The 16693-nt window shown below is 40.3% G+C and overlaps 1 protein-coding gene across 1 annotated transcript in view; it reads left to right on the forward strand.

The window, feature by feature from the left end:
- LOC122562216 (dynein axonemal heavy chain 17-like) overlaps positions 1-16693 on the forward strand; it is a 464703-nt gene that overhangs the window by 190660 nt on the left and 257350 nt on the right. Inside the window, exons 34-35 of the mRNA XM_043714924.1 lie at positions 5091-5222; positions 11788-11948. Of these exons, the coding sequence (XP_043570859.1) occupies positions 5091-5222; positions 11788-11948 (293 nt within the window). The remainder of the gene's footprint in view (positions 1-5090; positions 5223-11787; positions 11949-16693) is intronic.

Below are 16693 nucleotides of genomic sequence, written 5' to 3' on the forward strand. Positions count from 1 at the left end.
GCTATCTCATGTCCCCGTTTTGCCCTCCTAATTTCCCTCTTAAGTATACTCCTACTTTCTTTATACTCTTCTGAGGATTCACTCGATCTATCCTGTCTATACCAGACATATGCTTCCTTCCTTTTCTTAACCAAACCCTCAATTTCTTTAGTCATCCAGCATTCCTTATACCTACCAGCATTCCCTTTCACCCTGACAGGAATACACTTTTTCTGGATTTTTGTTATCTCTATGTACAACATAGAGATTCTTGATATCTCTATGTACAACAAAGAGATAACAAGAATCTCTATGTACAACATAGAGATAACATGTACAATATGTCTAAAGGCTTCCCATTTTCCAGCCGTCTCTACCAGCGAACATCTGACTCCAATCAGCTTTCGACAGTAGCCCAATGGAGCACAATGCCTGACAGCATATGCTTCCTGGACTTTGGCTGATGTTGAATGCAAATATGCCCATTTAGAGAACAAAGGTGTGCCAGTTATTTTTGGTATCAGAAAATTCCATGAATACCTTTAATAGTAACAAACCACAAACCCCTGCCGGGGCTATTTAATGAAGACAAGGCCATGCTGCCCATAATGTCTGGTCGAATTAAGCAGTAGGCCTTTATTCTCGGTGTGTAGAAGGACAAGTTGAAATACTGTCCAGGAGGCCAATTGGCAAATGCCGATGCCTTGATCTGCCTCGGACTGGCTGGTGGTGTCTGCCCTGAAAGAGTCCTTCACATTTTCAACTTTTTGGACACCCTTCTGGACACTGCTGACAATATCCGACTGTGGATAGAAAAATATCCCATTCTGACAATATTAAAACAGCTGTGGTGATGGGGGAAGTAATGGACTATCACAACAAAGATTAGACTGTATCAGCGTAAAGGATGAAATATTATTATGGGGAGTAGGAGTGATTAGCCCGAGTAAAGATCACCGTTAGCTACTGGCCGAACTCCACCAGGGTCATCCAGGGGTGTCCAAGATGAAAGTATTGGCAAGAAACTATGTCTGGTGGCCAGGATTGGATGCTGACATAGCTGCATTGGTGGGGCAGTGTCCAGAGTGCCAACAAGGACAAATGTGATTGACAGCAGCACCCCATATTCCTGGGAATGGTCGGGTAAATCTTGGATTCAGTTACACGTCAACTATGCCAATCATTTCATGTTCTTGGTCACTGTGGATGCCAATTCAAAGTGTCCGGATGTGCACAGAGTTTATTCAGCAAACTCAGGGAAGATGACTGAAAAGCTGTGAGCATTGTTCATGATACACAGACTCATGGAAGTATTGTTTACAGACAATAGCATTTCCCAGCAGGGGATTCAAGTATTTCCTAAAGTCAAATGACATTTGGCATGTTTGGATAACTCCATACCATCTACCATCCAATAGTCTGGCAGAAAGAGCAGTCCAAATGTTGAAGGCAGGCTTAAAGATATAGCCAGCAGCTTAATTCGATACCAAAATATCTCGGTTCCTGTTGATTATAGGACCATCCTTCATGCAACTTTAGGGATAGCTCCAGCAGAGCTGCTGATGGGGAGAAGCCTCTGCACCCTGATATTCCAGTCCTGGGGATATTCCAGTCCTGGGGAGAAGGGTAAATTGGCAGCAGGAACGCCAATGCCGGCCGCATGTTTCCTCTATATGAGAGGAACGTTTTGCTTCAGGAGATGAAATTTAGTATCGAAACCATGGAAATGGCCCTGCATGGGTACAAGGTGAGGTCAACACAAGGTCATGGCATACAAAGTTCGGGTAGGTTAGATGGTCCTGAACAAAAACACAAAAACACCTCGCTAACAGGGCAGGAGCAAAACATACCTGGCCCTGCAGAACTGCTAGAAAGTCTGTTAGAAACTGTGGGTTCTCTCCCCCTGTTTAGCATTAGGGGTGGGGAGGGGGGTGGGGGAGCAGAGGAATGTAGTGATTGGAATGAGGGTCATGTGGATCTTTTTGGCAATGAGATTTTTGACTGGGGTTGCTAACTTTGACCAATCAGGGAGCTCTGGCAGACAGATATAAATGGGAGATTCCCTGTCCAATTCTATTTTGATTTAGTCCCTGCCCTCCCCTTCACTGTTTGATCACACAGCACTGCACTTTGATGTGAAGGGCACTGCTTGTCACTGGCCACCCGGGTGTTTTCCTTCTCACACCTGCACACACACACCATGGGTGCTGGGGATAAAATAAGCACTACCACACTTAGGTGGTAGTGTGGGGGTTAAAATAAAAAAAAAGAAAAAAAATAAAAATAAAAAAATAAAATAAAAGAAGTGTCAGGTGGTAGAAAAAAAAATATATAAACAGGAGAACTACCGCACTTAGGTGGTAGTGTGGGGGTTAAAAAAAAAAATAAACAGGAGCAGTCCCTACCCTCCCCTTCAAAAAAAAAAGGGAGATTCCCTGTCCAATTCTATTTTGATTTAGTCCCTGCCCTCCCCTTCACTGTTTGATCACACAGCACTGCACTTTGATGTGAAGGGCACTGCTTGTCACTGGCCACCCGGGTGTTTTCCTTTCTTCCTGGTGGTGGAAATTGAATAAAGATTCTGCACTTTGTGTCTTTCACTGTGCCTCACACTTGCACACACACACAATGGGTGCTGGGGGAAAAAATAAGCACTACTGCAGTTAGGCGGTAGTGTGGGGGTTAATATAAAACAATAAAGAGGAATATTTTTTAAAAAATAAACAGGGGATTTGATCACAAAAAAAAGAAAAAAAATAAGAAAATAAAAAAAAGAAAAAACATGATGAATAGGAATGTCCTCCCCTTAAAAAGAAAAAAAATAAATGGGAGATTCCCTGTCCAATTCTATTTTAATTTAGTCCCTGCCCTCCCCTTCACTGTTTGATCATGCAGCATTGCCCTTTGATGTGAAGGGCACTGCTTGTCACTGGCCACTCGGGTGTTTTCCTATCTTCCTGGTGGTGGAAATTGAATAAAGATTCATGCACCTTGTGTCTCTCACTGTGTCTCACACCTGCACACACACACACACACCATGGGTGCTGGGGGAAAAAATAAGCACTACCGCAGTTAGGCGGTAATGTGGGGGTTATTATAAAAAAAGAAGAGAAAAAGGAAAAAAAAAATAAATGGGCGATTGCCTGTCCAATTCTATTTTGATTTAGTCCCTGCCCTCCCCTTCACTGTTTGATCATGCAACATTGCCCTTTGATGTGAAGGGCACTGCTTGTCACTGGCCACTCGGGTGTTTCCTTTCTTCCTGGTGGTGGAAACTGAATAAAGATTCGTGCACCTTTGTCTCTCACTGTGTCTCACACCTGCACACACACAACATGGGTGCTGGGGAAAAAATAAGGACTACCGCAGTTAGGCGGTAGTGTGGGAAGGAAGAGAAAAAAAGAGTATAAGTTCTAAAATAGAAGAAAAAAAATAAACAGGCGTGTTGGACATCCTCACAATCTGAGAGCTGGCTCTTGAGGGAGCTGGACCAGTGTGTGTGCGCAAGGACTCTCCTTTTTGATTATAGAAAAAAAGAAAAAAAAACAAGAAAAAAATGGGAGATTCCCCATCCAATTCTATTTTGATTTAACCCCACCCTCCCCTTCACTGTTTGATCACGCAGCATTGCCCTTTGATGTGATGGGCACTGCTTGTCACTGGCCACTTGGGTGTTTCCTTTCTTCCTGGTGGTGGAAACTGAATAAAGATTCGTGCACCTTGAGTCATTCACTGTGTCTCACACCTGTACATACACAACACGAGTGCTGGGAAAAATCTAAGCACTACCGCAGTTAGGCGGTAGTGTGGGGGTAATTAAAAGAAGGAAAAAATGTAAAAAAATGAACAGGAGTGACAGACATCCTGTTCACTGAAAGCTGGTTCTGAAGGAGTTGGATCAGTGTCAAAGATGCTCTGTGTGTACATAAAGGCCTCAAAAAAAAAGATAAATGGGAGATTCAGAGTCTCCTCATTCTACATGCTGGTGCTGAGCTAGTTGGTCAGAGGCCATGTACTATGCACATGTAAATAAAGAGTGACTTGATGATGGGATACCGGCCTCTGTACAGTTATTTCACTTACACTATACTGCATCTGCTAGATCCACAAATGTTCCCAGATTGAAAGACAACAGATATAACTCCTCTATTCAAGAAAAGTGGGGTGGGGAGATAGAAGACAGGAAACCAGAGGTTGGAAGATGAGCATCTGTTTTGGCAACATGCTATTATTTAATGTGATTAAGAAGGTTATAGCAGGACACATAGTAAATCTTAATGCAATCAAGCAGTCAATGTTGTTTTATGAAAGGGAAACCTGCCAAATTTTTGTCCAGCCACTTAACCAATCAAATTCCTTCTTTACGGTTCTCCTATTTTCACAGAACCAAGCACAGAAAATGTCAGTGAAACTCAGCAACTGTAGACAGAGAAACAGGGTTAATATTTCATGTCTAGTATGAAGACCAGTGTTTACTTCTGTGTTCATTCTTCTATCCATCTTTCCAATTAAGCAGTTTTAACTGCCATACATTTGTTCCCTTCGCCCTAGTCATTGAATTAAATTGTAAATAGTTGAGGCCTAGTTCTGATTCCTACAACATTCTGCTTGTTATATCTTGCCAATATGAAAAAGGTCTATTTATGTACACTGTATTAGCTGTTAGGAAACTCATCCCCTATGCATCTAATATGTTACTACTGTTGTTATTTTATACAGTAATTCCTGATATGGCACCTTGTCAAATGCCTTCTGGAAAACATATGCGCCCCATCGACAACTTCCTTTTATTCACCTTGTTTGTACTTCCTCAAAAAACTCTCATATATTAATCAAACACAATTTCCCTTTCACAAGACATCGAGTGTCTGATTTTCTTTCCCATTTCTATTAAAAGAAACACTTTTCTAACATGGATGTCTGCAACTTTTAATAAACAACATTTTTAAAACATTTTTTTCAGTAATTCCTCTCAGCCATTTTGTGATGTAAGAAAGAGTTGGTGAACTGCAATAATTAATGACAAATCCATTACATTTTCTAATAATCTTTTTTACTCAAAAATATGCTTGAAACAGTTAAGTTAAAGATTTATTTATTTTTTCTTCAAGATCAGTCAACTGAATTCGCTTATCACACTTTTGATCGGTAACTTATCGGTGGGAGACAGGCAAAAGATCATGACTATTTGTACAGTAGAAGTACATGCTCGAGATGTTGTAAACAAAATGATTATAACTAAGGTAGGTAGTACTGTCCTTCTTTCTTCAGTGTGTTTATGTTTACTTGTTGCAGAAAAGGAACAAATGTAGGAATGTAAGAATCTAATGTCATTCACTATTCAATAATTAAGAGGAATACAAAGTTCCTATATCTGTCAATGTGAGTCCTGCATGGTGTGTACAACTCTGATGCTCAAGTAATGGTTGAGCTACTAATAACACATTTATGCCACCACTATGACTAAATATTTCTCCCTCAGTCACAATACCTGGCTTCACCCCTACCGCTGCCCAGCATACGATGATCCAAAGTCCAATATATTTAAAACATTTGTATCAAATGACTTCGGGGTGGGGGGCCGAATAAGGCAGGAATCTCATGACTGTTAAAAGATGCTTGGATGTGCACTTGATGTGCACACTGGGACTAATTTAGATTTAGTGTATTTTTGACAGTACAAACTTGATAGACCGAAGGCCTGTACTGTATTGTATGATTTTATGAGAAGCAGCACTTTGTGGAGCTTTTGTCAGTCTTTAGACTGCTGCACTATGAGGGACACTGGATCTGTCAGCAGGGAAGAGGATTAAATTTCCCTCCATCACCTCTTTCAGCATAGTCTCGTGACTTTTTTCCAGGAACCTAAAGTGAGCTTAGTTTACTTAGGTAACATGGTTTAAGAATTAGCGGGGAACACCAAGTGTGAGAGGTAGTTACTGGCTTGCAGCATCTGCAGAAGTGTCCATCAAGGTTTTAAATAGGGCACTGGAGTTTTAGAATCTGCAATATCCTGACAGGCATTTCCATCTTGTTTGCTGTGTAATTCATCAAACAATAAGCCCAATGTCCAGCTCAGTTGCAAATTAATTAATAAGTTGAAAAGCACTGATTGTGTGAGATAACTCACCCTGGGTCATGGTAGCAATGGCATCATGAAACACACTAATCACCATCATTATTAGTTGCAACTGGGCAAGTCTCAGCCTAAATATCTGATGCTGAAAAGGTTTCAATTATTTTGGTTTTGGTAAGGTGTTAGTTCAAAGAAAGCTTTTTTTTAAAGTTCAATATGTAAAAATCAACAGATGTGCTATCAAATTAATGTGACATACAAGCACATCTTCATAACATCTATGCCTTTGCAGTGGAATTATATTTAAATTAGTTAAGGTAGTTAGTTAATTAGTTAAATTAAATTAGTGAAATATATTTCAATGGAGAATGTGGATCAGTGATCATAATATCAGGAAGCTTAGAATAATTATAGAACAGAATAGGAACAATTAAGCATTAAATTAGTTAACTGGAAGGGGGCTCATTTTACTGAGTTAAAAATGCTTATGTCTTGCTGAAGAATGTCATTCCTGAAGAAGGGCCTGTGCCCGAAACGTTGAATCTCCTGTTCCCTGGATGCTGCCTGACCTGCTGTGCTGTTCCAGCAATAAAGTTTCAACTTATGTCTTGCTGGACCAGGCCTGATATCTCCTACCAGTCCTGACCAATGTAAACATTGTATCACTTATCTGACCCCCCTCTTGCCATCTTGCACTCTGGCTCCCTACTTTCAGATACCTCCCAACCATGTTGCGGCTGTACAGGACATTGGTGAGGCCACGTTTGGAATATTGTGTGCAATTCTGGTCTCCTTCCTATTGGAAGAATGTTGTGAAACTTGAAAGGGTTCATGTAAAGGAATTACTCAAGCACTTAGGTGTATCAGAGAAGCAGACAAGTGCAGTAGAGTTAGAAAAACTTAAATTACAATTGAGGAAAATGGAGTTAGAAGATAAGAGAATGGAAAGAGAAGAAAGAGAGAGAAAGGAAAAGAAAGAGAGAGAAGGTTCTCAGGTGAGCAAACAGAGAAACAAGAAACAGAAAGAGAGAGAAGAAAGGGAAAGAGGAAAAGAAGGAATTTGAACTTCAGAAGTTGCGACTTAGTCAGCAAAGTCAAGTTAACAAGATAGAGATTCATAGAGAAGGTAGTGATGTACACAAATTGGATTACCCTGTGAAGCCTTCTTTATTTCATTTGAAAAATTGGCTAGGCAAATGGACTTGTGGGTAATGCTAGTTCACACTAAACTGATAGGCAGAACCACTGAGCTATTTGCAGCACTGTCAGATGAGGAGTTAAGAGATTATGAAAAGGTCAAACAGGCTATTTTAAGTATTTATGAATTTGTATCAGAAGCATATAGACAGCTATTCAGAAACCTAAAGAAGGAACTAGGTCAGGCTTATGTTGAGTTCAAAAGACTTAACTGTGATAATACTAGAGTCATAGAGATGTACAGCATGGAAACAGACTCTTCGGTCCAACTTGTCCATGCTGACTAACCTGATCTGGTCCCACCTGCTAGCACTAAGCCCATATCCCTCCAAACCCTTCCTACTCATATACCCATCCAGATGCCTTTTAAATTTTGCAATTGTACTAGCCTCCACCAGTTCTTCTAGGTAAAAACAAGGACTGCAGATGCTGGAAACCAGAGTCTAGACTAGAGTGCTGCTGGAAAAGCACAGCAGGTCAGGCAAGCATCCAAGAAGCAGGAAAATCAATGTTTCGGGCAAAAGCCCTCCACTAGTTCCTCTGGCAGCCCATTCCACACACGCACCACCCTCTGTGTGAAAAAGTTGCCCCTTAGGTCGCTTTTATATATTTTCCCTCTCACCCTAAATCTATGCCCTCTAGTTCTGGATTCCCCATCTATTTACCCTACCCATGCCCTCATGATTTTATAAACCTCTATGAAGTCACCCCTCAGCGTCTGACGCTCCAGGGAAAACAACCCTAGCTTATTCAACATCTCCCTATAGATCAAATCCTCCAACCCTGGCAACATCCTTGTAAATCTTTTCTGATCCTTTCAAGTTTCACAATATCCTTCCGATAGGAAGGAGACTAGAATTGCATGCAATATTCCAAAAGTGGCCTAACCAATGTCCTGTACAGCCGCGACGTGACCTCCCAACATCTATACTCAGTACTCTGACCAATAAAGGAAAGCATACCAAACACCTTCTTCACTATCCTATCAACCTGCGACTTCACTTTCAAGGAGCTATGAACCTGCACTCCAAGGTCTCTTTGTTCAGCAACACTCCCCAGGACCTTACCATTAAGTGTAAAAGTCCTGCTAAGATTTGTTTTCCCAAAATGCACCACCTCGCATCAATCTAAATTAAACTCCATCTGACACTTCTCAGCCCATTGGTTCATCTGATCAAGATCTCATTGTAATTTGAGGTAACCTTCTTCGCTGTCCACTACACTTCCAATTTTGGTGTCATCAGCAAAGTTACTAACTATACCCCTTATGCTCACATCCAAATCATTTATATAAATAACGAAAAGTAGTGGATCCAGCACCGATCCTTGTGGTACTCCACTGGTCACAGACCTCCAATCTGAAGAATAACCCTCCACCACTACCCTCTGTCTTCTACCTTTGAGCCAGTTCTGCCTGTATTCCACAAAATGTAACCTTGCTAACCAGCCTTCCATGTGGAACCTTGTCAAATGCCTTACTGAAATTCATATAGATCACGCCACCATTCTGCCCTCATCAATCCTCTTTGTTACTTCTTCAAAAATCTCAGTCAAGTTTGTGAGACATGATTTCCCATACACAAAGCCAGTTGACTATCCCTAATCAGTCCTTGTCTTTCCAAATACATGTACATCCTGTCCCTCAGGATTCCCTCCAACAACTTGCCCCCCACCGACGTCAGGCTCACTGGTCTATAGTTCCCTGGCTTGTCCTTACCACCCTTCTTAAATAGTGGCACCACGTTAGCCAACCTCCAGTCTTCTGGCACCTCACCTATGACTATCGATGATACAAATATCTCAGCAAGAGGCCCAGCAATCACTTCCCTAGCTTCCCACAGAGTTCTCGGGTACACCTGATCAGGTCCTGGGGATTTATCCACTTTTATGTGTTTCAAGACATCCAGCACTTCCTCCTCTGTAATATAGACATTTTTCAAGATGCCACAATTTATTTTCCTATATTCTACATCTTCCATGTCCTTTTCCACAGTAAATACTCGTTTAGTATCTCGCCCATCTCCTGCAACTCCACTCAAAGGCCGCCTTGCTGATCTTTGAGGAGCCCTATTCTTTCCCTAGTTACTCTTTTGTCCTTAATGTATTTGTAAAAGCCCTTTGGATTCTCCTTAACTCTATTTGGCAAAGCTATCTCCTGTCCCCTTTTCCCGATTTCCCTCTTAAGTAGACTGCTACTGCCTTTATACTCTTCTAAGCATTCACTTGATCTATCTTGTCTATAACCTGACATATGCTTCCTTCTTTTTCTTAACCAAACCCTTAATTTCTCTAGTCATACAGCATTCCCTACACTTTCCAACCTTTCCTTTCACCCTGACTGGAATGTACTGTCTCTGGACTCGTTATCACATTTCTGAAGGCTTCTCATTTTCCAGCCGTCCCTTTACCTGCGAACATCTGCCCCCAATCAGCTTTTGAAAGTTCTTGCCTGATACTGTCAAAATTAGCCTTCCTCCAATTTAGAACTTCAATTTTAATCTGGTCTATCCTTTTCCATCACTATTTTAAAACTAATGGTCTTCGGGCACTATTGCTGTAAACAATGACGACCTAAAGATCAAAGTCAAAGACTCGGCAATCTCTTCCCTGGCTTCCAAGAGAATCCTAGGACAAATCCCATCTGGCTCGGGGATTTATATATTTTTACACTTTCCAGAATTGCTAACACCTTCTCTTTATGCACCTCAGTCCCATCTAGTGTAGTAGCCTGTATCTCAGTATTCTCCTTGACTACATTGTCTTTTACTAGTGTGAATACTGACGAAACATATTTATTTAGTGCTTCCCCTATCACCTCTGACCCCATGCACAACTTCCCACTACTCTGCTTGATTGGCCCTAATCTTATTCCAGTCTATAGAAAGCGTTAGAGTTTTCCTTGATCCTATCCGCCAATGAATTCTCATGTCCCCTCCTGGCTCTTCTTAGCTCTCTTTTTAGGTCTTTTCTGACTAATTTGTAACTCTCAATTGCCCTAAGTGAGCCATCACATCTCATTCTAACATAAGTCTTCTTCTTTCTCTTGACAAAAGATTCAACTTCCTTAGTAATCCACAGTTTCCATGCTCGACAATTTCTTCCCTGCCTGACTGGTACATTCTTACCAAGGACCCGCAGTAGCTGGTACTTGAATAAGCTTCGCATTTCAATTGTGCCGATCCCCATCCTACACATCCTAAATTTTGCCTAATTTCATGATAATTGCCTTTCCCCCAGCTATAACTCTTACCCTGCGCTATATGCCTATCCCTTTCCATCACTGAAGTAAACATAACCAAATTGTGGTCACTCTCGCCAAAGTGCTCACCTACCTTCAAATCTAACACCTGGCTGGGTTCATTACCTAGTACCAAATCTAATGTGGCCTAGCCCCTTGTCGGCCTGTGTCAGGAAACCCTCCTGCACAGATTGAACAAAACTGACCCATCTAAAGTACTTGAACTATAGTATTCCCAGTCAATATTTAGAAAGTTAAAGTCCCCCATAACAACTACCCTGTCACTCTTGCTCCTACTGAGGATCATTTTTGCTATCTCATCCTCTACATCTCTGGAACTATTTGGAAAAAACACAATCAGAGATGTCATGAATCCTGGCACCTGGGAGGCAACACACCAAATGTGAATCTCTCTTGTTCCCACAGAACCTCCTATCTGTTCCCCTAACTATGGAGTCCCCAATGGCTAGTGCTCTGCTCCTCTTTCCCCTTCCCTTCTGAGCAACAGGGACACACTCTGTGCCAGAGACCTGTGCTCCATTGCTTACCCCTGGTAAGTAGGTCCCCTTCAACAGTATCCAAAGCAGTATAATAGGGATGTTAAGAAGGCATTTGGAATACTTACCTTTATTAGCTAAGGCATGGTTTGTAAGAGCAGGAAGGTTATGTTGAAACTGTACAGGACTTTGGTGTACTGTGTGCAGTTCTGGTCATTGAACTACAGGAAGGATGTGATTGCACTGAGGGGGTGCAGAGGAAATTCACCAGGATATTGTCTAGAATGGAGTATCTTGGCTACAAAGAGAAACTAGATAAGCTTGGGTTGTTTTCTTTGACGCAGAGATGGTTGAGGTAGGACCTGATAGATGTATAAAAGATTATGAAAGGCATGGGCAGGGTTAGAAAGCAGCTTTCCCCTAATTTGTATGGTCAAGACAGCATAATTTTGAGGTAAAAGGCAGGAGGTTTAGAGGGGACTTGAGGAAATATTTTTTTTCATCCGGAGTGATGGTGGCAGTCTGAAATGCATTACCTGGGAAGGTAATTCATGCAGGTAACCTCACACATTTAAAAAGTACGTGGATGAGCACTTGAAGTGTCATACTTCAAGGCTATGGGCTTAGTACAGTAGAGAGGGTCTAGTATAGATTTACTCTATTTTTGGCAATACAGAGTCGATGGGCTGAAGAGCCTCTTTTGTACTATATGATTCTGTAATTCTGTGATTAATTTATTAGGTTTTTTTATCTGTAGTGAAAACTCTTTATTAATAATAATGGATTATGCTTTTTCACAGGTGGAGAATATCCAAGCATTTACTTGGCAGTCTCAACTAAGGCATCGCTGGGATGATGAGAAGCAGCACTGTTTTGCTAACATTTGCGATGCACAGTTCAGATATTCTTATGAGTATCTAGGCAACACACCTCGATTGGTTATTACTCCGCTTACAGATAGGTATGGAAAGCTAATGAGTAATTTATACTGGCTTTTAGTTTGTAGTTAAGTCATTTTGTTGTTCTTTCAAATTGCAATGTCTTCAGATGGGCATTTACTGAGGAACATTTTCCTGACTTCTAGTGTAGTCTCAAGAATAATACTAAAACATATCACAAGAATTTATGGTCACGGGCACCATAATCAGGAACTTCCCCATGTAGAGAGTAACAGAAGAAAGATATGATACGAATTGATTTGCTCAAGAATGATTTAGCAGAACACTTGGCAGGTGGCTTGTTTGATTGCTGAAAGATTTAAGCACATATTTTGGAACTGAAAGATTGAGAATGGGACATTTCTTGGAACTGCTTCTATTTAATATGTATTAAGTTGCCAGAGGTTTAGTAGAAATCCTTTTTAGGTATACACAATAATACTGGTGCATGTTTGATGAAGCAGTGTTTTTGGAATTCAAGCAGCTCCAAAGAATTTTCCAGCTATATGTGCAGAGATGATCAAAATGATAACAAAAGACAGGGCCAAGAAAAGGAATATTGGGTGTGGGAAAGTGATAATCAAACTGGAAAATAAAGCAGCTGGAGAAAATTGCTAGAAGTGAAACAGAAAGGAAATTAATGAATGACAAATATTTCCAAAAGATATTTTGAGAGATTTAGGACCAATTTTATGCCAATGGAAATTAGAAAGATCAAGACTGAACTCTGTAAAAGCAGATATAAATCAATATAAAAGCTAGTTTAAATTAATTTGGTAAGAATCAGAAAATGATAGAAAGGAATAGCAATGAGACAAGAAGACAGTGAAATAAAAGTAATTGTAAAATTAAAAAATCTCAAAATCTTGTAGAAACTAAATTGAGTAGCAGAGAAATTATTAAATTGGATGTATACCGATGCCACTAATATAACTTAAATAGATGGTGTATCGTAGACATAAATTGCGCATGAAATAGGGGATGAATGTTCTGGATGTGGAAGATATGAGCAGAAAGGCAGGTGGAGAAAGTTAACTGGGTGAGAGGCCAAGATTCAGAAAGCCAACAATCAAATCAACTTTGGCATTGAAGTTCTTTGACTTCAGAGGCAGATTGACTTTTCCTGAGTCAGGCAGCTTATTTGCATGTATTTATAACTCATTGGAAGTCCAACTTCCCAGATTTAAGTGTCATTTCTGTTAAAGCTGCAATGGGAGTAATGCACTAATAATCAATCCCATACTCCACCAGTTGTACTATTAGTTCAAATGTGTTGATTTGTTTACCCAAAAATATCCAAAGCTTTTCTTTCTTATTTTTACCCAGAATAAAAGAACTAGTTTACTTGATGAGCTGAAAATAGTCCATTTATTGTGAACAAAACATATTCTTACATTAAGTGGAAAACCCTGATTAAACCTAAAGTATAATCTATCTTTAAAATTACATCATCTTAATCCCAGCATCAGTCATACTCACACAACACAAAAAGACAAATCTCTGCACAAATGATGGTTTTAAAACAAAACTAAAGGGGAATAAAAACCAACTACTGTGAACCAAGCATCTTGAAACAAAGGATAGAGGTGATGACTTCACACATCTACTGGATTTTCTTTTGGCAAAGCTACACTGCAGACCGATTGTAAATGACCAGCTCTGAACTGAAGTTACTTAGATTTGAGTTTCTGGAGGTTGGTTGCTGTCAACCTTTTAGAATCATAAAATACTTCTTTGCTCCGAAATTCGTTGACTCCTACATTGGTAAACTTAGGACTACACTGACTGTCACTAACCCAGTGACCAACACACTTTGCAGAAAAATTTTAACTAAATTATCCTTTAGGCATTTGCTAACAAACCCTTTCACCGACACTGTGACATTTGTTTTGCTTTAAGTGAGCATCTCTGTAAGCATTGCTACAAGAAGAGCTTGAAGATAACTAATGTCCCTCAGGATAATCATTTCTTTTCTCAGGACCCATGACACAGAAGGATTTATTTTCCGATTATATAAAACACTTATACATACCTTTCTCCAAGATGCATTTGAGATCAAAGTCACTGCACGATTGGCTATAGACACTGTCTTAGTTGCAGCGCCTCCTGTAGGATGTTTGGAATACCAACAATTTTATTTCAAATGTCCACTTAAAACAGTTTGGGCATACTCCTACTGCGTTAGTGTCCATGTTATTTCCTGGTTAGAGACTGACAAGTTTCCTCCCTTGGAATATTGTGTGCAAATCTGGTCTCCTTCCTATCAGAAGGATATTGTGAATCTTGAAAGGGTTCAGAAAAGATTTACAAAGATGTTGCCAGGGTTGGAGGATTTGAGCAATAGGGAGAGGTTGAATAGGCTGGATTGTTTTCTCTGGAGCGTCGGAGTCTAAGGGATGACCTTATAGAGGTTTATAAAATCATGAGGGGCATGCATAGGATAAATAGACAAAGTCTCTTCCCTGGGTTGTGGAAGTCCAGAACTAGAGGGCATAGGTTTAGGGTGAGAGGGGAAAAATATAAAAGAGACCGAAAGGGCAACATTTTCATGCAAAGGGTGGTACATGTATGGAATGAGCTGCCAGAGGAAGTGGTGGAGGCTAGTACGATTGCAACATTTAAAAGTCATCTGGATATGTATATGAATAGGAAGGGTTTGGAGGGATATGGGCCAGGCGCTGGCAGGTGGGACTAGACTGGGTTGGCTTATCTGGTCGGCATGGACGAGTTGGACCGAAGGGTTTGTTTCCATGCTGTACATCTCTATGATTCTATGTCTCTTTCACTTTGTCATGACCACACCCAGCGTGCCTGAGACTGAGTGTGCATTATGAATTTGAGTCAGCTCAGTTTCAGTTTTTGATTGTTTTAGTTTTAAGAAAACAGTTACTTAGATTTAAGCTTCAAACAAAATAACAGATGAGCTAATTATACAACTTTTTCTGAAAGTTGTTTCCATTAGAAGTGACAATATTATCAGCTAAAATACTGATACAAAGACTTAAAGTAGATAAGAGTTACATGTGCACAGAAGAATGAGAACTGTCTCTTCTGTTGTTGTGGACCTGGCTTTCCTGAGGTTTATCCTTCTGAAATGAAGCATTGAAAGCTTGAAATCACTATTCAGCAGCTGCAATGGCTTCTGTAGTTGAATGGTTAGAGATTGCTCCCATATGGTGACTGAGCTGAACAGGCACTGGCAGAGTGTGACCGCTATTTTGTTTCACTTTTATGGTACTTCAGTTGGTTTTTGGTAGTCTCTTCAAGTACAGCAGTCCTGGACATCTGTCTTGCTGTCCTGAAGAAAAATAGTGACTGCTTCAAGATGTTTTTTTCATAGTCTCTGCACAAAATGTTTGCTCACATCAAAACTTAGTGACTGTTATCCCAAACTATCATGTTATGCTTCCATATTAAATATTTGTTTAGCCTAGGTCGGGGCCGCAAACCCATCCATTGTCATTTAGTTAAAGTAATTAACATTTTAGCTGTCTCAGTGATTAGCTAGGATGGCCCTCAACTTGGCAGGTGTTTGGTGGGATAGGAAGAGTTCTGAGTTATGATGACTTTCAGGCGACCATTATCAAGGATTTTCTGGTTACATTTCGAAATGTTGATTGAATTTCAGAAGGTCTCTTGTGATTTCTTTCTTCAGACAAGCACAGTCTTTACCCAATACCACAATCCACACAGAAAGTCATGTGACTTCTGAGAGTTGTTTTGTAATATTCCATGAGAACATGTTAAACGCAGATTGGCTTCCTTTGCAAAATATATGACATTGTAATTACATCTTCCCCTCACTCCTTTTCTCTTGAATTTTTTTTATCGCTTGTGGGATGTATGCATCATTGGCTTGGCTTTTTGAACTACTGCAATCCACGTACTGTAGATAGATCCCTAATGCTGTTAAGGAGAGAATTCCAGGGTATTTTGACCCTGCAGCAGTGAAGAAAGAGTGATATATCTCTAAGTCAGGTGGTGAGTTGCTTGGAGGGGCACTTGTGGTGGTGTTCTATTTTTCTCCTTGGACTCTCCTCCTTGGATGCTGCCTGACAGGCTGTGCTTTTTCAGCACCACGCTTTTTGACTCTTTTCTATTAAAGCCAACTATTTTGTTTTCTAGTCTGACCACAAAAACCCTGATGCTGTAGTCCTTTTGCTTTAAAGGTGCAATAGTAGCTATTAAAGTTTCAGTTTAGTTTCTGATTTCTGCTTTCAATCTCAGATTCGGCTCACTTTAGTCCAAATGGTTTAGAATCAAACTGTTTGCAGTGAATGTAAAGCAGCCTTAATTTGTGAAGTTAAATAGAAAAGATTATTTATGAGCAAATTTACCCTGAAAGAAGTGACGTTGGATAATGCACCCACCTGTACACACATACACACAAACATATGTGCAAGAGAACATTGCACTTTCACAAATAGTTAAAAAAGAATAGTTTGTAGATCACATGTTTGGTTCCTCACTGAAAAAAAAACGTAATTTTTGGGATTATTCTAGGCCACGCTTCAGTCTGAAATGTAGTTTACATGGGTACATCAGCTGGAGTCATATATCAAGATTGTTGCAGGACTTTGTCGAAGAGATGGAGGTTCAACCGGCTGCCAAGACAGCCCTCATAGCTTTTCTAGCCAGGTCATTTTTTTTATGGTTGGATTTGGAATAGGAATTCGGCTGGGAAACTTATAAAATGTAGATGCCGCCACCAACATTAAAAAATCCTGGTAAATCTCCTCTGCACCCTCCAATGCTTTCATGTCCTTCC

Source organism: Chiloscyllium plagiosum, chromosome 24 (assembly GCF_004010195.1).
Source record: "Chiloscyllium plagiosum isolate BGI_BamShark_2017 chromosome 24, ASM401019v2, whole genome shotgun sequence".
Lineage (NCBI taxonomy): Eukaryota > Metazoa > Chordata > Chondrichthyes > Orectolobiformes > Hemiscylliidae > Chiloscyllium > Chiloscyllium plagiosum.